This window comes from Vanellus vanellus (genome assembly GCF_965231255.1).
Source record: "Vanellus vanellus genome assembly, chromosome: 6".
NCBI classification, from domain to species: Eukaryota; Metazoa; Chordata; class Aves; order Charadriiformes; family Charadriidae; genus Vanellus; species Vanellus vanellus.
The window spans coordinates 1,802,800-1,823,763 of NC_138911.1; the positions used below are offsets into that span (position 1 = coordinate 1,802,800).

The window sequence follows — 20,964 nt, forward strand, 5'->3', positions numbered from 1 at the left end:
AGGCAGTACTCCAGGTGGGGTCTCACCAGAGCAGAGTAGAGGGGCAGAATCCCTTCTCTTGACCTGCTGGCCACACTGCTGATACAGCCTGGGATGCCGGTGGCTTTCTGGGCTGTGATGGCGCGTTGCCAGCTTATATTGAGTTTCTCACCCACCAACACCCCCCAGGTCCTTCTCCTCAGGGCTGCTGTCCAGCCATGATACCACCCCACAGACCACCGTTGCCCACAGGGTGAGCAGGCAGTAAGGCGAGGAGGGTCTGCACCGTGCCCATGGCATAGCCCGCTAGCCAGCCACAGCTCACTTGCCCCAGCCAGCTCTCACAGCCTCCCACCGCGCAGGAAAGCGGCACAAGGTCCCTCCCAGTTGGGGGTGTGTGTCGTCCCCCCCCCCCCCCCCCGTAGCCCAGGGACCACCATGGCCGAGCAGCTTTGGGAAGGAGGAGAGCGGTGAGACCCCTTCAGCCCATCTCCCCCCTCCGGCAACCTAAGGCCACGCAGCCCCGTGCCCAGCAGAGCCAGGAGCCGAGGTGCCCCCAAGCTCCCATGTGGGACAACAAACCGCCCCCCCGCCCCCCCCCAGCAGCTCTGCTCGTCCCCCTTCTCCCCAAACTGCCCCAGCTCCCGGCATCCACCGGAGCATCGCCGGGGAAGGGGACCGGAGGCTGCAGTGCAGAGCGGCACTGGCATCCCTGTGTCGGAGACGGATGCTTTCCACCCACCGCCCGGGGTGGGGAGGGGGTACCAGCACTCTGCCCCCCCCACCCCCCCCAAAGCCAGCCAGCTCCCAGGGGGTCACAGCATGGGTTCCATGCTCCCCAAGGACACAGCCCTCCTTTCCCACACCACGGTGGGCGGCGTGGGCTGTCTGGCAGGACCCCAGAGAAGGCAGTGTGTACCCCAAAAGGTCTCAGAGGTGCTGGGGATGTGCCACATCCCCCCCCACCACCCTCCCCCTGAGCATCCCAGGGCAGTACGCGGTCTCCACAGCCCCCTCCCACACCGAGGTGGCACAGCCTTTCTGCCAGAGGTTTATTTCTAAAACAAGGAGGCTCACACGGTGGCAGGGTCTGTAGGAGCAGGGGGGTTCCTAGGGGGGGCCCGGGCACCGCTGGCTGCGGTGGGGGCCATGGCCACAGCACGGGGCTCCCCCGGAGCCACCTCAGGTGCCCCCACCTGCCGTCCGCTCCGGTGGCGCCGCATGGAGCAGTAGCAGCCGGTCATGCTGACGGCGGCGAGGATGGAGCACATGGCCACAATGGCCAACGTGGTGCCGGGGACGGGGAGGGCCAACCCTGCGGGGAGAGGCAGAGGGGTGAGAGGGACGGTAGGGTCACCCCAGCCACCCCCCCCCCAGCACGGCGGGGCAGCTCACACTCACCCGAGTCCTTCTTCTCCCCCCGCACCACGGGCACTGAGGGGCGGCAAGAGGGTGCTGCGCTGGGCTCCGGTGCCGTGGCGAGCCCCGTGGGGACCGGGGGCAAGCTGGGCAGAGCCGAGAGTAGCCCCAGAGGACCGAGGTGGACACTGGCTTCCCCCAGGAGACCTGCAAGGAGAAGTCCATCAGGCACTGCTGGGTGCAGGCAACCCCCGTAGGGCTCATGGATCCCACCGAGGGGGTCCCCTTACCTCCGCTGCCGACCAGCCGGCGCCACCGCCGGCCCCTGCAGCCGGATGGAGAGCCACAGCATGAACAGTCAACCCCATCCAGGGAGTGCCAGGCGGCTGCCACGGGGTCGTAGGAACAGGCTTTGCCGGCGGCGCTGCCAGCCCCCTCTGCCGCAGCCTTCAGGTGACAGCGGAGGTAGATCTGCAGGGACAAGTGTCCTCCTGCCACACCACCCAAGCCACCCCACAGCTCTCTACCGATCACCCCCAGCCACCCAGTCCCCACACTGGTGGGTGGGTGTCACCCCGCACCCCCAGACCCCCCCAGTGGCGCAGACCTGGCTGCCGGAGGCGTTTGGGAAGAGGAAGGTGTCCAGCTGGAAGCGGAGGGAACGGTCTCCACGCTGGGGGAGGAAGCGGGAACGACCAAGCTGCCCATCCAGCAGGCACCTGCCGGGGTGGGAGACGGGGTGAGATGGGCACTGCCACCCCCCACCCCCCCTGAGGACCGGCCAGGCTCTGCCACCATTCCCAGGGACCCGGCGAGGAGGGAGAGTGGCAATTTGGGACAGCAGCCACCACCCCGTGCCCAGCCCTGGCGCTCACCCGTTGTCAGCGATGACTTTGTATTTCGGCCACGCCGCCGCGCTCGGGCTGGCCACGCACTCGTCCACGAAGACCCTCAGGGGCAGGCGGGGGTGGGTGCTCACCGATGCTTGGACGTTGATCAGCTCCCCCAGGGAATAGGTGGGCTGGTGCAGGCGGGAGGACCACGTACCTGGAAGGCACATGGCCATGGCTGCCTCGAGCATCGCCCCACGGCCACGGCCAGGCAAGGGGGGGGGACACCCCTGCGCAGAGGAAACAAAGGGGTCTGGTGGTCCCCCACTCACGGTCATACGCATCCAGGGCAAAGCGCAAACGTCTCCGGTGAGCGACGGTGGAGCCAAAGGGGACCCAGGTGGGCTGGACGGCTCCGGATGAAACACTGCCCGTCCTGCGCCACAGAGCATCCTTGAGTGGGGTGACAGGGTCCCGGGGGCAGGCAGGGCACCCCCGCCTGCCACATCCCCCACGGGCGGGCGTCCCTCCTGCCCGGGATGGGCTGGTGGACCCGACACCGAGGGGTCCCGTCGAGGAGCACGGCCACACGGGGCTCCCGCTTACCTGGGGTAGTAACAGTCCACCGGGAGGGAGAAGGGTCTGGCACGAGCCACGGCCCCCCCGGCCAAGGGGCGGTAGTGGAGGATGTTGCTGTAGCGGATGCTGCCCGGGAGGAACTGGGGGAACGAACAGACATGGGGCTGGAGGTGTCACCCGGCTCAGAAGGGGTGTCCCCTCCCTGTCCCCAGCACCCCAGGAGGGGCGCTGCACACCCAGGAGCCAGAAAGCTCCTCAGCACACGGCGAGAGCCAGATTTCGGGTCACGGTAGTGGCCCTGCTCACTGTAACCGGTGGTCCCACCCTCGCACAAAGGGTGGTTGTCACCATGGGTGCTGTGAAGGGCCCTCCCCATGAGGGCAACAGGACCTGGGGGTCCAGCCCTGGAGTTCACCCAACACATGGGTGCAGTGACAACGACGTGGCACGGGCACCGCGGGGAGATGAGTGGTTGTGGTGGACCCCCCACACCCATCCCGCGTGGTTTTTCCTTCCCTTGTGGGACATGGTGTCCCCCCTCCTCCCATCCTGCACCCGCCCCGAGGAGGACCACAGTGCCACAGCACCTCCGTCAGGGACAAACGGTCACCCCTGGCTCCTCACCTCCAGGGTGGTCCCGCAGCCCACGAGCGGGTGCTCCAGCCGGTACGTGTCCCCATCAGCGGCGGTCACCCCGCAGCCGGATCCCAGCGTCAGCTCCCCGTCAGCCATGTGGCTCCCCAGGAGGCCAGCCGGCACCGCCACCGAAAGCCACGCGTGGCCACATGTCACGGAGACTGTGGCAGGGCAAGGAAGGGGAGGGCTGAGCCAGCTCGCTGGGGACCCACAGGCTCCCAGGGGAGCGAGCCAGGCGAGCCCTCGACTCGGACATCCCCTCGAGTTCCTCTGTTTTAACATTTACAGCTTTAGGGGAGATAGGGAAGGAGGTGGCCCTGGAGCCCCAGGGCACCCATGGGGCCGTGATGCTCCTGAAGGGTCCCCGCAGGGAGATGGAGATGTAGGACCCACCCCAAGGTTTTCCTTAGCTCTGGAAGCATCGTCTCAGCCCCAAAACCTGGGGCTTGAGGCAGCCTGACCTACAGGCCTGTCCTGTTTAGGGTGAAGAGGAGACCGTGGTCCTCCTCCGCTGGCAGCCGGGCATCACCCATGCCCACCACCCCACAGCAAAGAGCCATGCCCGGGGCATGGGCCCCCAAAAGCCCAACTCGGGGGGCATTTCCCGCTCCCCAGGGAGGGCAGCCAGACCCAGCAGAACCCTCCCCCCCAAAAAAAGCCCCTTACCCAGGGCATCCTGCGCCCAGGCTGCAGCTGCAAGAAGGAGCACAAACCACCTTCTCCTGAGAACCTTCATTGTGATGGAGGAGGAAGAGGAGGGGCAGCCCCCACTGATGGCTTTTACACCTGGGCCAAGGTCGGTGGCCGCCGCTCTCCCAATGGGAGGGCGGGTGGTCCCTGCAGCCCCTCGCGCACACCTGGGACCCATCTCCACAGAGGTCTCCTCCTCCTAAGGGGCAAACCAAGGGCTCTGGTCCCTGTCCTTTTTCCAGCCCTGCTCCTTCCCCTGGTCCTGATCCCTGCCCCAGCCCCGGTCCCTGTCCCTGCTTGGGGGGTGATGGAGAAGGTGGGGGTGATGGAGAAGGTGGGGGTCAATCTCTGGCCATGAGCTGCCCCCATCGCCCCAAAAGCAGGCTGGTCCCCGCACGCAGGGTGACAAGTATGTCCTTGGGGCACCTTCCCACCGCAGAGCCTCTGGGGAAACTGAGGCACAGAGGGACACTGACCCATGGGACGAGGAGGCACATGGCCCCCCCAGGCACCCCCAGTCTGCCACCAGGCTTGGGGCAGCAGGCAGGGGAAGGGGTGACAGTGGGGACACAGGGACAGTCACTGGCCAGACTCTCTCCCCCTTGGGAGACCATGACACCCCTGTAGCCCCCTCCACCCAGTTCTTCACCCAGCGCACCCTGTACCCGCTCATCTCACGGCTGAACACCTTGTCCAGAAGATGCTGTGAGGGACAGGAGCCAAAAGCTCTGCTAAAATCCAGAAAACAAACATCCACCCGCTTTCCCGTCACCCACGAGGTGGGTGACTTCATCGTAGCAGGATATCAAACCAGTTAGACGGGGCTTTCCCTTCGTCAACCCGTGCTGTCCGTGCCTGGTGATGGCATTGTCCTCTAAACGCTTGTCAACAGCACCCAGGATAACCTTCTCCATCATTTTTTCCCGGTACTGAGGTTAAACTAACAGGGCTGTAGTTTCCGGGGAAGTACGAGCCCTTCCTGCAAGTTTGGATGCGGCTGGCGAGATTCCAGCCGGCGGGGGGACCTCCTTAGGTGCCACGGGGCGGGGAGGGGGGTGTCCTGTTGTGACACCCACCAGCTCCTTCAGTGCCCTGGCGTGGATCCCACCCGGCCCCACGAACTCGCGGATGTTCGACCGGTCCCTCGCAATGTCACTGTCCTCGAATGGAAAATCACTGACCCGGCAGCCGTGACCTTCCAACTCCGTCTGACACCCGCGGGCACACAGATAAGCCGGCGGTGTTTGGCAGTGCCGGGGCAGCCGTGGGAGGGCAGGTGACCGGAGAAGGGCACCGGGAGCAGCTAAAAGCGGAGAGGACGCCCGGACAGATGAGTGCCCACGGGACTCTGCTAGCTTGAGTGGATCTACTTGCCTCCAAGGACAAGAGGATGCTCGCTGTGGCTTTTGGCATCGGGGTCCTGCTGGCCCTGGCGGGCAGCACGGCCACCCACAGCTGCGGTGAGTGTCAGCCCTCCCGCGGAGACACCGGAGAGACCGGTAGCCCTGTGAGGGGACGTGGGGTCCCTGGTGACCTCCCGCCGCGAGTGCCAGCAGGGTCGCCCGATCCCTCTCCTTCCAGTTGCCCCGGACAAACTGGTCTCTGAGATGCTGCAACGCCTGGAGGACTCCGTCAACATGGCCGAGCCGCCAAACCCCAGCGTCCTGCTGGCCATGAACCTGGCCGGGGCCACCGACAGTAGCACCCACAAGTGGCTGCTCCAGGAGATAAAGGAGGAGGCTGTGAAGAGAGCCCAGAAAGGTAAGGACGGGCAGGAGGTGCACCACCGCCGCGGCACCCCATCCCAGCACAGCCAGTACCCCAAGTTTGGCCGGGAAGCGGGGTGCCAGGTCGCGGCCCCCCCAGGAGCCCCGGCTGCTCTCTTGTCCCCACAGACATGACTTCGGGGCAGGTGGCTCTGTACGTGCTCGCCCTCCTCTCCTCCTGCCAGGACCCCAAACACGTCCAGGCCCTGGGGAAGACTGTCAACCTCCTCCACATCCTGCAGCAGAAAACGGAGGAGGAGATGACCAGCCTGGGTACGGCGCGGGGGGATGGAGGGACGGGGGGGTGGGGTAACGTCCCTCCCCTCACCGGGGCTCGCCATCAGCTCGGCCGCACTTTGCTCTGCAGAGGAGAACGCCGTCCCGAAGACGACGCTGTACAGCGTGAGCTTGGACACCCTGGGCCTCTGCCTGGAGAGGGCGAGTGGCTACGAAGAGGCATCCATAGCCCTGGCCAAGCAGGTGCTGAGCCCTGCAAACCACCTCTCCGTGGGTAAGGGACGTCTCCGGGCCCGCCGTGTCCCCTCCGCTCCCAAAGCCCCGCTCCCGGCGGGCATGGCGGTGACACCGGGATCTCGCAGACACCCGTGCCGTGGCGGCACTGGCGCTGGCGTGCACCTACAACCAGACGGACCTGCACGACTTACGGCACCTGCTCTGGGACACGCTGTCGGTGGTGACCAACGGCTTCCTGGATGAGCAGGAGAAGAGGGATGGTATGATGGGGAACATCTACAGCATGGGGCTGGCCCTGCAGGTATGGCGGGATGCTGCAGCGCCGCGGCCACCGGGTCCCGCTCCTGGGGCTGCTCATGTCACCTCCCACCTTCTCCGCAGGCGCTGGGCTCCACGAAAATGTTTTATGCCCCACGGGAGTGGGACTGCGCCCAGGCCTTCGCCGTGGTGTACGACCATGACTACCGCCAGCCCATGGCCATCGCTCAGGTCCTGCCTGCCCTCGTGGGCAAATCCTACCTGGAAGCAGCCAGCCTGAAGTGCACCACCAGCACCAGAACGTCCCCAAGACTGCGGCCATCCCTGCCCCCAACGCCGAGTACACTTGAAGTTCACAGATGTATGGCTGCCCCCACCCTGAGACACCCCCCCCAGACCCCACGGGGAGGACGCTCCTGCCCTGTGCCCCGTGGCACAGCGCCGGGCGCTCACCCTGCCCCTCTCCCCTCCCAACAGCTCTCATCCTGGTGCACTACTCCATCATCAACAAGCTGCAGGGAAAGCACTTCAGCGACACCATCTCGGTGCAGGTTCCGGATGGCTCCACGCTGCTCAAGGTGCTGCAGGCAGCAGAAGAGGAGAAACCCGACGTCTTTCGGTGAGAACCCCGGGGGAACCGTGGGACCGGTGGCATCCCACGACTGATCCTCAAGCCCACCCGTCTCCCCGGCAGCTTCCAAACGGAGCAGACGTCCTGGGGCCCCATGGTGGTCTCCATCCACGGGCTGGCCGGCAATGCGGACGACAGGACCTACTGGCAGTTCTTCAGCGGCACGGATGCTCTCCAGGAAGGTGGGCAGCCCGGGGTGGGGGGCATGGGGGGCAGCGGTGCCTCGGCCTCACACCCGTCCCTCTGTCTCAGGGGTTGGCACTTACAAGCCGCAGGATGGGGAGCACATCCAGGCCATCTTCAGCACCTACTGAAGGCGCCAAGGGACGCAGGACCCCGCCGGGCCCACCATGATGGCAATAAAGAGCCATTTGCAGCACAGCCCTCTGTGTGTGTGTGTGTGTGTGTGTGTGTGTCTGTGATGGTTTGAGGAACCCACAATAATTTATCGTCGTTCAATCATTCTCTCAGCCGATGACCCCCACACACCCAGGGGAATCGGGAAAAAAACAAAGCAAGCCAAGGGTTGAAATATAAACAGATTTAATAGAACAAGACTAACTAATTAACATTAATAACACTAAAGAAGCAATATTGATCCTGATACCAATATAAAACACACAAGGATTATACTCAGCCCGTTCTATCAGTAGAAGCTGTGCACTCCCAGCAGTGACAGCCAATGTAGGACACTGCCAGCGCTGCAGCTTTGGGAGGAAGGGAAGGGCTCAGGGCTCCATCAACGGTGCAAGAAGTTCTCAGCATGGCAGCCATCATGGGAGAGAGAGAACTCCTCAGCAAACTTTCTAATTTACATTGAATGTGCTGTTCGTGGTATGAAATAACCCCGCTGGCCAGCTTGGGTCAAGTGCCCAGGTCTCGCTCCTCCTCATCTCTGCACCCGGTGAGCTCAAAACCACTGAGACCTTGAAACCTACACACCATAGCTGGCTGTAAAGTAAATATTTTCACCAATTCAGACACTAGAGTCTTCTAAAAGACTCATTTGTCATAGCGAGGTGGGGGTCAGTCTCCCAAGTAACAAGCGATAGAAAAGGGGAACCAGCCTCAAGTTGTGCCAGGGGAGGTTTAGATTGGATATAAGGAAAATTTCTTCACTGAAAGGGTTATCAAGCATTGGAACAGGCTGCCCAGGGAAGCAGTTGAGTCACCATCCCTGGAGGTATCAAAAAGACATGTAGACGTAGTGCCGAGGGACATGGTTTAATGGTAACTTGGCAGTGCCAGGTTAATGGTTGGACTTGACCACAGAATCACAGAATGATTAGAGTTGGACAGGACCTTCAAGATCACCCAGTTCCACCCCCCTGCCCTGGGCAGGGACACCTCCCCCCAGCCCAGGTTGCTCCAAGCCCCGTCCAACCCGGCCTTGAACACCTCCAGGGATGGGGCAGCCACAGCTTCTCGGGGCAACCTGCGCCAGGGGCTCACCGCCCTCACAGGCAACAATTTCTTCATCATATCTCATCTAAGTCTCCCCTCTTCCAGTTTGAAGCCGTTCCCCCTCGTCCTATCACTCCATGCCCTTGTAAAAAAGTCCCTCCCCAGCTCTCCTGGAGCCCCTTTAGGCACTGGAAGGGGCTCTGAAGTCTCCCCGGAGCTTTCTCGTCTCCAGGCTGAACCCCCCCAACTCTCCCAGCCTGTCCTCACAGCAGAGGGGGCTCCGGCCCTCGGATCACCTTCATGGCCTCCTCTGGACCTGCTCCAGACGATCTTAAAGGTCTCTTCCAACCCAAATGACTCTATGATGCTAAGGCAGCCATGGGAGCCTCGACGGGACACCGAGGCGGAGTGGGACCCTGCCCGGCGGGGATCTCTGTCCGGTACGGGGTGGCGGTGGCCGTGGGCCACGTCGTGGAGCGACACGGGTGAGGTTGTTCCACCGGGCTGGGCCCCGGCCCGGAACTAACGTTCCCTTCCGCGTTTCCGGGGTGCGCCGGATGGGCGGACCGCTCTCACCGGAAGTGTCCCCTGCCGGGCGGTTCCGGGGTCGGACCGCATGGCGGCGCCCTACGGGCACTTCCGGCCGGCCGACGGCGCGGCCCGGCGATGTGGCGATGGAGGTTCCCGCGGCGTCTTCTGGCTGGAGGAGGTCAGGGGAGACCGGGGCAGCGCTCCGAGGGGCTTCCGGGGCCGCTAACCGCCCGGGGCGGCTTGGGGGCGGCCGAGGGGGGAGCGTGTCCGGGCGCCTGCGTCCCGCTATGGGACGAACCGGGGATGGGGGAAGCTCCGGCATCGGGATGCCCGGGCTCCCTCCCGCTTTAACCGGGAGGAGTTGGGGTTTGGGACTCCAGGGTCAGCTGTGGTGGCCGTAGGGGGATGTTGGGGTCCGGCGGGGGGTCCCTCCCGAGCTGCTCCCGGGAAACAGGGCCGCCCCCCCGGGCCCCCTCCTGGTGCATCAGGCCCCGCTCTGAGCCCCCGCTTTCTCCCCCAGGTCCCGGCGGCGTCGCCGTCCCCCGGGCGGGCCTCAAGAAGTACGTGCTGCCCCCGGACTACAGCGGTAAGGGGGATGCACGGGGAGAGAAACACACCCCCCCCGGGGATGGCGGGGGCACTGCTGCCACCTGCGTCCCCCTGCACGGAGACATCCTGGGGACAGTGACCCTCACACGCCTGTCCCCCGGCAGGTATCACCTTCCCGGAGAGGACAAAGCTGAAGTTCATGGACAAGGTGCCGGCGGTGCCCAAGGTCAGGCGGGAGCCCCGACAGCTGCGTGACATCCGTGGGCCGTCCCAGGAGGCCACCGACTTCATCCAGGGGCAGTACGGGATCCTGGTGAGCGGGACGGGGTCCTGCTCTCCCCGGCCAGAGCTGGGGAGGGTGGCGAAGGGGAAGCCCGGGGCGGCCAGGGTCTGTGTTTGGGCAGCCTGGGCAGGAAGAGAGGAGGGTGCAGGAGTGGGCATCCCCAGGCTGGAGACCCCAGGCTGGTGCTGAGCCCTCATGTGGGCGGTGAAAACTCTAAATGAACTAGCAACTGGTGGGGACCAGTGCCAAACTGGCTCTGAAAAGCTGGATTGACAGCTACCTCCATCAGGAAGGGCCTCAGATTCCCCAGTGAGGGTATAAGGAATATAATCATAGAATGGTTTGAGTTGGAAGGCACTTTATAGACTATCTAGTTTCACCCCCCTGTCGTGGGCAGGGACACCTCACACTAGACCAGGTTGCTCAAAGCCCCATCCAACCTGTCCTCAGAGCAGAGGGGCTCCAGCCCTGGAATCATCTTCGTGGCCTCCTCTGGCCCCACTCCAACAGCTCTGTTGGGACCCCCCGAGTTGGAGGCAGCACTGCAGGGGGGTCTCCCCAGAGCGCAGCAGAGGGGCAAAATCCCCTCCCTCACCCTGCTGGGGATGCGATTGCCGTTGGCTTTCTGTGCTATGAGTGCACATTGCCGGCTCATGTTGGAGCTTCTCATCCACCAACACCCCCAAGTCCTTCTCCTCAGGGCTGCTCTCCATCCATTCTCCACCCAGCCTGGATTTGTGTTTGGGATTGCCCTGACCCATGCGCAGGACCTTGCACTTGGTCTGGTTGAACTTTGTGAGGTTCACACAGGTCCACTTCTCCAGGCTGTCGATTTCCCTCTGGATGGCATCCCTTCCCTCCAGGGTGTCAACCGCACCACACAGCTTGGTGATTAAATTGGAAAGGCAGCTTTGAGACTTCCTCAGTGAAGCTGCTCCCCCCGAAAAGCACATTTGAAGGAGGAGGGGACACATGGCTGCTAGCGCAGGGCAGGACAGGGGAACCTCCATCCCCCTCACTCCAGTGCTCACACACTGAGGTGCCCTGTCCTTCCCCCCGCAGGCTTTGGGGGGCGGGTACCTCCACTGGGGCCACTTCGAGATGATCCGCCTGACCATCGGCCGCAGCATGGACCCCAAAACCATGTTCGCCATCTGGCGCGTGCCGGCCCCCTACAAGCCAGTGACACGGAAGAGCCTGGGACATCGCATGGGGGGCGGCAAGGGTCCCATCGACCATTACGTGACGGCGGTGAAGAGCGGGCGTCTGGTGGTGGAGGTAGGCGGGCGCTGCGAGTTTGGGGAGGTGAAACCCTTCCTCACGCAGGTAGCCAAGAAACTGCCCTTCCCCGCCATCCCCATCAGCCGCGACGGCCTCCAGCAGATGCGGGAGGAGGAAGAGGAGAAGAAGCTCAACAACCAAAACCCCTGGACCTTCGAGCGCATCGTCACCGCCAACATGCTGGGGATGCGCAAGTACCTCAGCCCCTATGACCTGCGGCTGAAGGGACGCTACTGGGGCAAATTCTTCCTGAAACACAGGGTGTAACGAGCAGCTGGGGAGGGGGTCGCCTTAATTAAACCTGCCCACAACACCCTGCAATCTGCGTCAGCCGCTGTGGGTTTTTTTGGAGGCGCAAACACAGGGCCAGGAGCATCCCAGAGGTGACCCATGCGTCAGGGCTTGTCTCCCACTGCTGAGACACCCCCCCCCCTTCTCCCCGATGCAGCACCCTGGAGCAGAACGTGGGTGATCTCTTTATTCAGGAGGACTCCGGCGCGGGTGGCTGCGCATCCTAAGAGCCGGTGAGACAGAGGAGTTGCCACAGATGAGCTCCGAGGCTCCTCCTTCCACCCCGAGCAAGGCAGAGCCCTCTACGCCGCCCACACGCTGCCCCGGGGAGGAATGCAGCTCCTCCGGCCGCCGAGGAGGGGGCTGCTTTTCACAGGGGCCGCTGACTGTTGGCCAAATGGAGGACTGGGAGCGAGGGGGGACCTTGGGGCGTTCGTCCAGCAGTGGGAGGGAAAGGGAGGAGCAGGGCAGGTGGTCTCCTCTCCTCCAGGGACGTGCGGGCTGCAGCGGTGGGATGTCCTTGGGGACAAGGGCTTGGCAGGCGGGTCCCAGGGCTGGCGGTCGGGGTCTCTCCGATGGCTGGAGCCGCAGGTGGATGTGGGTGGGATCATCCGGGCGGCGGGGCAGGAGGGGGAAAGGCCACCTGCAGCGGGGAGGAAGATGAGGCGCTGCTGAGGAAGGGGATGTCCCCGACACCCGGTCTCTGCCGGCGCCTTATGGACGCGCTGGCAAGTCCAAGGGGGGTGAATCCCACCCGCTTCAACCCCACCAAGGCCCAAACCTGCCCCCCACATGCGGGGTGGTACTGGGGACCTCAACTGCCACCCTCCTGCCGCGCACCCGGTCACCTGGAGGGCAGCGGGTGGGGGGGTCTCAGGCGAAGATGCTCCCAATGCTGGCAGCCAAGATGATGGCGAGGATGATGCAGCATATCATGATCATGATCTTCTTCTGCATGGGGAGAGAGGGGCCATGAGGCAGGGCCACGGGTGGCACGGGACTGGAGAGGGGGGACAAGGGACAAGGGACAGGGGCTGGGGAGGCAGCGGGGCAGGTGTGAGCTGGTTGTGTGTAGCACAGGGATGTGGCTGTGCCGGTGTCACCCTGGGACAGGCGGCCAAGTGCCAGTGCATGGAGGGGACACGTCCCCATCGCCATGACTTACCCAAAACCGCGGGGAAAGATGATCTGGCGCAGCCCGGCAGAGCTCGTGGGGCTTGGGGGTGTCCCCAGCCCCACACTCCCCTGTCACATCTCCACCCCAAGAGGCTGCATCACTACAGTTCCCAAAAACGGGGGCCGGTCCCAGACCCTGGGTCCTCAGCCAAAGCCACCAGCCCGGCCGTGATGCCACAGCCGCCGCGAGCTGAGCCAGAGCCGTGCTCATCCCACGGGTTATTTTGAGTGCCTGGGGGTGCCAGCACCCCACTTGTCCCCGCAGCACCCCGGCATCACGTCATGCACGGAGAGGAGAGGCGCAGGGCGGGCGTCAGCAGGGATCTTTATTGTAATGGGAATTAAATAACCGCGATCGCCGCGTCCTCCCGCCCCGGCTCCCCGCAGCACCGGGGCAGTCAGCGTTGGGGGGGGGGGGCGGATGGACGGACATGGACGTGCCAGCTGCAGACATCAAGGCCAAGAGGGGACAGGGTCCCCGGCGGCTCCGTCTGCAGCACGGTGGACAGCAAAGCGTGGCCAGACCCACCGGCAGTTGCTGGTGCCACCAAACCCCCTGTTCTGACCGTATCCCTGTTCCTCATCCTCCCGGGACACCCGTGCGGGTGAGGGTCCAACGCTCACCTGCCCCGAGAAAGACACCTCGTCCCCTCTCGCTGGGGCTATGGCACCGGCTGCCACATCCCCACAGTGTCACAGCACCGGCGTGGCTCCCTGACCCCTTCTCTCTCCCCCGGCAAGAGATGGGGGACCAGGAGAAGTTGATTTATCAGCAAAGGGAAAATAAATAGTTGAGTCCTGTCCCCTTCTCGCAGGGGACACGAGGATGGGAGGGGCAGACCCCGGGGACTGGCAGGACAGCAGGGGACGGTCCGGTGGGGGGAAAGCGCTCCGGTGATGGGACCCCTCCATGGAGGAAAGCTGAGCCGGGGCCGGGGCAGGAGCTGGAATGTGGGGGCTGAGGGCAGCAGGTCCGGGAGAAGCGGGGAGAGGAGGGGGCCAGGCCGTGGTGCCGGGGAGGGTCCCGCAGGGAGACATCGCCGCTGGGACGGTCGGAAGCGTCTGGAGGAGGGAAAAGGGGAGATGTCAGCCCCCAGCCGGAGAGGCTGGTGGGGAAGGAGATGAGGAGCAGCAGCAGAGCCCTGCGGGTCCGGAGGGAGCGGGGACGGCAGAGATCGAGGTGGGGAACACGCAGCCAAGCACGGAGCTGAAATCCAGACCCCGGAGCACCACAGAGCCCGGAGCACCGCAGAGTCCCAAGCGCCATGGAGCCCCGACACGCACCGCAGACCCGAGGCCACCGGCCGGCCAGCACCCAGCACCCCCAGCCCCAAAGGCAGCAGCAGAAACCGAAGCACCAGAGAGCCAGACCCCGGCACAGAGCCCCACGGCAGGCAGGGCATGATGGCGGAGCCAGCCCGTCCGTGCCTGCCCGCTGTCCCTGAGCCCTCCGGGGTCCCGTGTTCCCACGGTGGGGTTCCTCTGCCCGCCCCCCCAACACTTACAGTAAGACCACAGCCCCCGCCTCGGGGCTATTTCTTGTTTAGCCCCACAGAAAGTCCGATGATGAGGGCAACTATCCCCAGCAAGAGCACCACTACCACCGCCAAAATCAGCATCTTCTGGAGGGGGCAAGAGGGGAGATGGGGACCGGTTACGCCTGCCCCATGCTGGGGGGGGACACACAAAGGCCAGAGGTGGGCACAGAGGAGCCCAGAAGAGCCAGAGATGCTGCAGACCCGGGGACAGGGCAGGAGGGGCTGAGCCCTCACCAGCTCATCACACCTGAGGGTAGGAGGGAGCTCAGGGCTGGGGCTGGCAGGGGGGACAGAGAGGGACAGAGCTGCCAACCCCATGGAGGTCACAAAGGAGGAGCAGGGACCAGTTGGGGTGGCTGGGGGTCTGCGGGGGCAGGTGGGAGCCATTGGGGTCATCTGGGGGACCAGAGGGGGTAGCTGGGGACACAAGAGGTGGCTGGGGAACAAAAGGGGCGGCTAGGGGACACGAGGCGGCTAGGGTCAGCAGGGGGGTCTCAGGGTCACTGGAGGAGATACTGGGGGCACTGGGAGACGTGAAGGCACGCTGCGGGAGGGATGGGGGATGCTGGGGGTGCCTTTAGGATGCTGGGGGCTATGGAGGGGACACTGGGGGACAGCAGGGCCGTTGGGCCGTCTCACCCTCCTGGCCTCACTTTGGTACTTCACGGCCTTTTTGGTGTCGGCCACGGCCCGTTCCACGAAGCCGACGGACTGGTCCATGTTGTTCTCTATGCGGTCGATCATGGCTCCCTACGGGGCGCGCAGGGGCGGCGGGGCGGAGGCAGAGAGAGACAGAGAAAGAGAGAAGGCGAGGGGGGGGGGGGGACACGACGACACGCTGAGAGCACCCGTGGGTGCCGGCACCCACCCACCTTGCGCGCCTGGCCCTGGTACTGCAGCGCCTTCTTGGTCTGCTGGTTCGCCTGCTCCACGTGCTCGGTGGTGTGCATCACGTATTGCTCCACGTTATCCAGCAGCCCACCCTGCGGGGGGGACAGGAAGGGGGAGGGGGGACACACACGCTGAGCCGGGACCCCCACGGCACGGCCCCACGGCACGCGGCACAGCCCCCACGGCGCAGGTACTCACCCTTCCCCGGTGCACACAGTGGCTCCTCGCATTGCATGGGGGGGGGAGGGGGGACACGGGACAAAAAAGGGCTGAGAGAGGGGCCGGGACCACCACGGTGTGGGACGCACCCCTGCAGACCCCTGTCCCCTCCCCCAGGTCCCCCATGGGCTTGGGTGCCGGGTGGCTCCGTGGGGACCTGTGCACCGGTCACCACCCAGCCCCGTGTGGCTCCGTGCCTGGGTCCCCCTGCGCAGGTCCCTGTGGTGCCCCGCGTGGTCCCATGCAGGTGCCCACGTGGCTGCGTGCCACCCTGTGTCCCTATGGAGCCCTGCGTAGCCCCGTGGGCCAGTCCCTGTGTGGCTTCATGTGCAAGTCCCTGCTCATCCTCATGCACGGGTCCCTGCTTGTCCCCGGGCAGCCTGTGCGCAGGTCCCTGTGTGTCCCCATGCACAGGTCCTGGTTTATCCCCATGCAGCCCTTGCGCATGTCCCTGCTTGTCCCCATGCAGCCCGTGCACAGGTCCCTGCTCGTCCCCATGCACAGGTCCTGGTTTATCCCCATGCAGCCCTTGCGCATGTCCCTGCTTGTCCCCATGCAGCCCGTGCACAGGTCCCTGCTCGTCCCCATGCACAGGTCCCTCCTTGTCCCCATGCAGAGCGTGCATGGGTCCCTGCTGGTCCCCATACAGCCCATGCACAGGTCCCTGCTTGTCCCCATGCAGCCCGTGCACAGGTCCCTGCTCATCCCCATGCACAGGTCCCTCCTTGTCCCCATGCAGAGCGTGCATGGGTCCCTGCTGGTCCCCATGCAGAGGTCCCTGCTGGTCCCCATACAGCCCATGCACAGGTCCCTGCTTGTCCCCATGCAGCCCGTGCACAGGTCCCTGCTCGTCCCCATGCACAGGTCCCTCCTTGTCCCCATGCAGAGCATCCATGTGTCCCTGCATGTCCCCATGCAGAGGTCCCTACTGGTCCCCATACAGCCCACGCACAGGTCCCTGCCTGTCCCCATGCAGAGGTCCCTGCTGGTCCCCGCGCAGCCCGTACCTGGTTCTCCACCAGCATGGCGATGTCAACGAACATGTCGTGCAGCTCCTTGATGCTGCTCTCCAACCGCACGATGTCCTTGTGCCGCCCCTCGATCTCGCTCAGCGCCTGTTTCGAGATCTGCGAGTCCATGATCTGTAACGGAGCCGGGGAGGGTGGCAGAGGGGCCGTCAGCGGGGGGGTCCTTGTCCCCGGTGTGTCCCCCAGACACCCCCCCCCCCCCCCCCCGGCGCGGCACCGCTCACCCCCGAGGTGAAGATGGAGGGGTTCCCGCTCTCCAGCATCTCCTCCAGCTCCTCGTCCGTGGTGTTCTTGCCGGCTGCAGGCACGTGGGGTCAGTGGCGGGAAGAGGCCCCGCCCACTTCAGCAAGGGGGCGGGGTCTGCAGTGCACAGCTCCACCCACTCTGCCCAAGGGGGGCGTGGTCTGTGTGCTCTGACTCCGCCCATTTCACAAAACAAGGGGCTGTGGGACATTGCTCCACCCACTTTGCCAAAGGGGGCGGGGTCTTTGGGGCATGGCCCCACCCATTCCAACAATGGGGCGGGGTCAGGAGGAGGAGACCCCGCCCATTGCCACAGAGGGGCGGGGCCTGAGGGGGTATGGAGGGCTCACGCACTGATTTCGAGCTGGCGCTGGATCCGGCCCTTGCTGCGCTCCCGGAAGTCGACCTGCGCCTCGTTGTACTTGGTCATGACGTCAACGAACTTGCGGGACAGGACTGAGTGCTGGGGACGGGGACAGGGACACGGGGTTGGGGACACCCCGGGCATGGCACCTCCCCAGCCCCCAGGGGGACAGGACCCAGTGCTGGGGACGGGGACAGGGACACGGGGTTGGGGACACCCCGGGCATGGCACCTCCCCAGCCCCCAGGGGGACAGGACCCAGTGCTGGGGTTGGGGACAAGGACACGGGGTTGGGGACACCCCGGGCATGGCACCTCCCCAGCCCCCAGGGGGACAGGACCCAGTGCTGGGGTTGGGGACAAGGACACGGGGTTGGGGACACCCCGGGCATGGCACCTCCCCAGCCCCCAGGGGAACAGGACCCAGTGCTGGGGACAGTGATGAGAACATGGGGCTAAGGACACCCCAGGCATGGCATCTCCCCATGGCCCCTGGGGTCAATGACAGTGTGTCACTGGGACACGGACATGGGACTGGGGACACTCTCAGCATGGCATGTCCCAACCCCGGGGGACAAGACCAGGTGTTGGGAACAAGGATGGGGACATGAGACAGCCCAGGCATGGAATGTCCCCATGGGCCATTTTCCCAGGGGACAGAACTAAGGACAGGGGAGTGGGAGTGGGGACAGCATCCCAACCCCAGGGGACAGGGCCAACATCTGGGGACAGGGCCACCCCAGGCAACACACATTCCAGCCCATGGGGGACAGGACAGAGCGCTGGGGACAGGGCAGAGGGACATGAAGCCTGTGAGCACCCAGACGTGGTGTGGCAGGGACAGGGTGCCGCTGGGGACAGGGAACGGAGATGGAAGACCTGGGGACAACCAGGACATGCTACATCTCCAGCCGGTGTGGGACAGGGTCCTCAGGCCCTGGAGGTGCTGGGAGGGGACAGCCCCGGCAGAGGGTGCCAGGGACCAAAGCTCACCTGGGACTTGCGTATCCGGAGGTCAGCAGAGGACCGTGCCTCGTCCTGCTCGATGTTCCTCTCCATGCCTGGCGAGAGCCGGACCCCAACCCATCAGGGACCTTCCCCACCTGTCCTGGTGTCCCCAGCACACCCCGTGTGGGGACAGGAGGACCCCTGAGGCAGGGTGGCACAGCGGTGGGGAGACGGTCACTCACTCTTCAGCTTGTTGCGGACACTGTTGGCCATTTTCTTGATCTCCGCCGTTAGCTGCTCCAGGTCGTCTTTGGTCTCTGCGGGGTCACGGCATGTGAGATGGGGAAGCCACCGTGGGAACGTCCCCAAAACGGTGACCTGGGGAGGGAGGGAAGGAGGGGACGCGGCCACCCCACTCACTCTGCTCAGGGATGGGGGCCGAGAGGATGATGCTGTAGAGCTTCTTGGCCTCCTCCACGTTCTCTGAGATCTTGTCAATGTTCTGCCGGGTCTCCTCGATCTGGACAAGGTGGGGAGGATGGGGGGAGAAGGGAGGAAGAGGGGGGGGACACACAGTCAGGAGGCCACCCTGCACCCCCAAACCCTGCACCCGGCTCCCCCTCACCTCCGAGAAGAACTCATCCATGAACGCCGTGTTATCGACGGCGATCTCCAGCTCCTCCGTGTCATCGTCCACGTCCTGCTTCTGCGGGGTACGGCGGGCAGCGCTTAGGGGTGCCACCCCCCTGCCTGCACCCGGGGACACCCCCCCCGGCTGACAGCCACCCCACGGGGACAGGACGGCCACCAGCCAGCCCAGCTCTACAGGGTCGAGGAGGGACAAGGCGGGAGGAGCCATGGGGACGTGGTGGCACAGGGGTGGCATCTGCAGCGGGGGGGGGCGGGCGAGCTCGTCTCACATCTGGCCACGCACAGCCGGGGAATTAAGGGATTGCTGGGCTTGGCGGGAGGGAGGGGACGGGGACGGGGACGGGACAGGGTTTTATGGCCCCGACCTTCGTCCCGCGGCAGGTCTGAGCACGGCAGGGGGCCCAATGGCGGTTGTCACCCATCACCCCGGCGTCACGCCTGGTCCCCCACCCATGGGTTCCCACCTCCGTCCCTTCCCGGAGGTGCCATCCCCGACCCCTCCGCCTCCCCTCGTCCCCCTCAGCTCCGCCGCCACCCCCAGAGGACAAAGGGGGGGGGGGGTGCCCGATGCTGGGTTGCAGCCCCCATGGGGAGGGGGGGACAAGACCCTGATGAGGACCCCCCCGGCCCCACCCGCTGGTGGCACCGGGGTAAAAATAAAATTAATCCCTTCTCTCCCTCCCAAGGGTTTTATCTGATGGCTTCGTAATCCCCGCTAAATCCCTGCCAAGCCTCCCCGCCGCGGCCGCCCGCCCCTCGCCGGGGCCTGGGCGCAGGGTGGGGGGCTGCTGGGACCCCCCCCCCCCCCCTCCAACATCGCCCATGGGGAGCCAACAGTGGGGCAGGGAGGTCCCCGAGGAGCAGGGGGACAGCGGGGCCCCACGGCAGGGCGGGCGAAGGGAGAAGGAAGCGGCGACGGTGGCGGGGAACGCGGCGTGGGGCACGGGATGGGGTGCTGTCCCCCCCTCCCCCCAACCCTGCGGGCACCCCACATCCGCTCCCTCCCCCCCCCCCAAGGGGATGGACACCCCCCTGGCCCCACACGGACCAGGGTGGGGGCTGACACGTCCCCATTGCACCCCCCAGCATGGGGGGAACTGCCCTCATCTGGGGGTTTGATGTCCCCCCAAAATACCCTCCTCACTCCCAAACGGCACAGAGGGGTGACCCCCTCCGGGTCTCTTCGGTCTGACTCCCTCCCCCCCATTGCTCTCAGGGCCCCCCAACCCCATCGTGCCCCCATCCCCATCCTAGGGACCCCCATCCCTATGACACCCCCGTGCACCGTGGTCTGGGTTCTTGGTGACACCCATCCCGGCAATGTCCCCATCTCAAGGACCCCCATCCCCATGACACCCCCCATACACCGTGGGGTGGGATCTCGGTGACATCCATCCTCATGATGTCCCCATCCACCACGGACCTCGGTCTCGGGGCTCCCCGTCCCTATGACACCCCCCCACACCACGGGGTGGGGTCTCAGGGACCCCCGTCCCCGTGACACCCTGCTCCCGGGCGAGCACTGTCCCAGCGAGCCCTGGGGACCCCAATTGATGATGTCCCCCCCCGTCCCTTCTCCACCCCGGGGGTCTCTCACCGCCTTGAGCTGCTCCAGCCGGTCCTTCATGGTGGCCCCGAGGGCTGGCGGGTCACAGGGGGGGTCCCCGTCCTCGCCCACCGCAGGGATGGGGGATGCCGGCTGGGCCTCCTACATCCAGACGAGGTGGCGGGTGGCCCTGTCACCGTCCCTGTCTCCAAGCGCGGGGCTGTCCCTGTGCTAATCCCCAGTGACAGGCACAAGGAAGGCAGGAAGGCGCCAAGGGGAGGGACGAGGTGGAGCCACCCTTCACCTGGGACACCCGGGGACACCGGCCCCGTTAAAGGCGACGGTTGTGGGTGCCACAGGCCACCCCGGGAGGTGGCGGATGTGGGGTGGCCCCAGCTTGGAGGCGATAAGGAAGCTGGTCCCCACGGGGATCACGCGCCAACGACGTGTCCTCCCTGGCCACGGGTGGCTGCAGCGGGAGAGGGGACATGGCTGGGGACAGAGCTGGGGGAGATAAGTGGGGTTAGGGAACTCAGCTGGGGGATAAGGGACGTGTCTGGGTATAGGGGACAGAGCTGGGGGACATGGCTGTGGATAGGGGTCACAGCTGGAGGGACATGTCTGGGGGACAGGGGACATGGCTGGGGACACAGCTGGGGGACATGGCTATGGATAGGGGTCACTGCTGGGGGGACAGCTGGGGATAGGGGACGTGGCTGGGGATAGGGGACACAGCTGGGGACACGGCTGTGGATAGTGGTCACAGCTGGGGGGGTCACAGCTGAGTATAGGGGACAGCTGGGGGACATGGTAGGGGGACA

General features: G+C 65.2%; 3 protein-coding genes across 3 annotated transcripts; 2 read left to right on the top strand and 1 right to left on the bottom strand.

Moving 5' to 3' along the window:
* Nucleotides 1–5,463: 5,463 nt before the first annotated feature.
* CBLIF (cobalamin binding intrinsic factor) lies at nt 5,464–7,580 on the top strand (the record flags this gene model as incomplete). The annotated part of the gene is made up of 9 exons (XM_082485174.1): nt 5,464–5,533; nt 5,655–5,834; nt 5,969–6,112; nt 6,207–6,350; nt 6,439–6,614; nt 6,695–6,932; nt 7,049–7,190; nt 7,266–7,384; nt 7,455–7,580. 9 exons carry the CDS (start codon nt 5,464–5,466, stop codon nt 7,514–7,516), a joined length of 1,275 nt encoding a protein of 424 aa, XP_082341300.1. The 3' UTR covers nt 7,517–7,580.
* A 1,652-nt stretch (nt 7,581–9,232) lies between these two features.
* Nucleotides 9,233–11,565, top strand: MRPL16 (mitochondrial ribosomal protein L16). The gene is made up of 4 exons (XM_082485404.1): nt 9,233–9,315; nt 9,658–9,723; nt 9,851–9,999; nt 11,032–11,565. The coding sequence occupies exons 1-4, from the start codon at nt 9,273–9,275 to the stop codon at nt 11,515–11,517; spliced, it is 744 nt and encodes a 247-aa protein (XP_082341530.1). The 5' UTR covers nt 9,233–9,272; the 3' UTR covers nt 11,518–11,565.
* A 516-nt stretch (nt 11,566–12,081) lies between these two features.
* Nucleotides 12,082–20,224, bottom strand: STX3 (syntaxin 3; the record flags this gene model as incomplete). The annotated part of the gene is made up of 12 exons (XM_082485530.1): nt 12,082–12,184; nt 12,390–12,492; nt 14,895–15,005; nt 15,128–15,238; nt 16,373–16,507; nt 16,618–16,691; nt 16,991–17,099; nt 17,992–18,059; nt 18,189–18,263; nt 18,367–18,466; nt 18,572–18,652; nt 20,195–20,224. 11 exons carry the CDS (start codon nt 20,222–20,224, stop codon nt 12,415–12,417), a joined length of 972 nt encoding a protein of 323 aa, XP_082341656.1. The 3' UTR covers nt 12,082–12,184; nt 12,390–12,414.
* Nucleotides 20,225–20,964: the final 740 nt, after the last annotated feature.

Coding starts and splice junctions, on each gene's coding strand:
- MRPL16 (XM_082485404.1), top strand. CDS start 9,273: ATGTGGCGATGGAGGTTCCCGCGGCGTCTTCTGGCTGGAGGAG. Junction 9,316..9,657: donor GCGTCTTCTGGCTGGAGGAG/GTCAGGGGAGAC, acceptor TTTCTCCCCCAG/GTCCCGGCGGCGTCGCCGTC. Junction 10,000..11,031: donor AGGGGCAGTACGGGATCCTG/GTGAGCGGGACG, acceptor TTCCCCCCGCAG/GCTTTGGGGGGCGGGTACCT.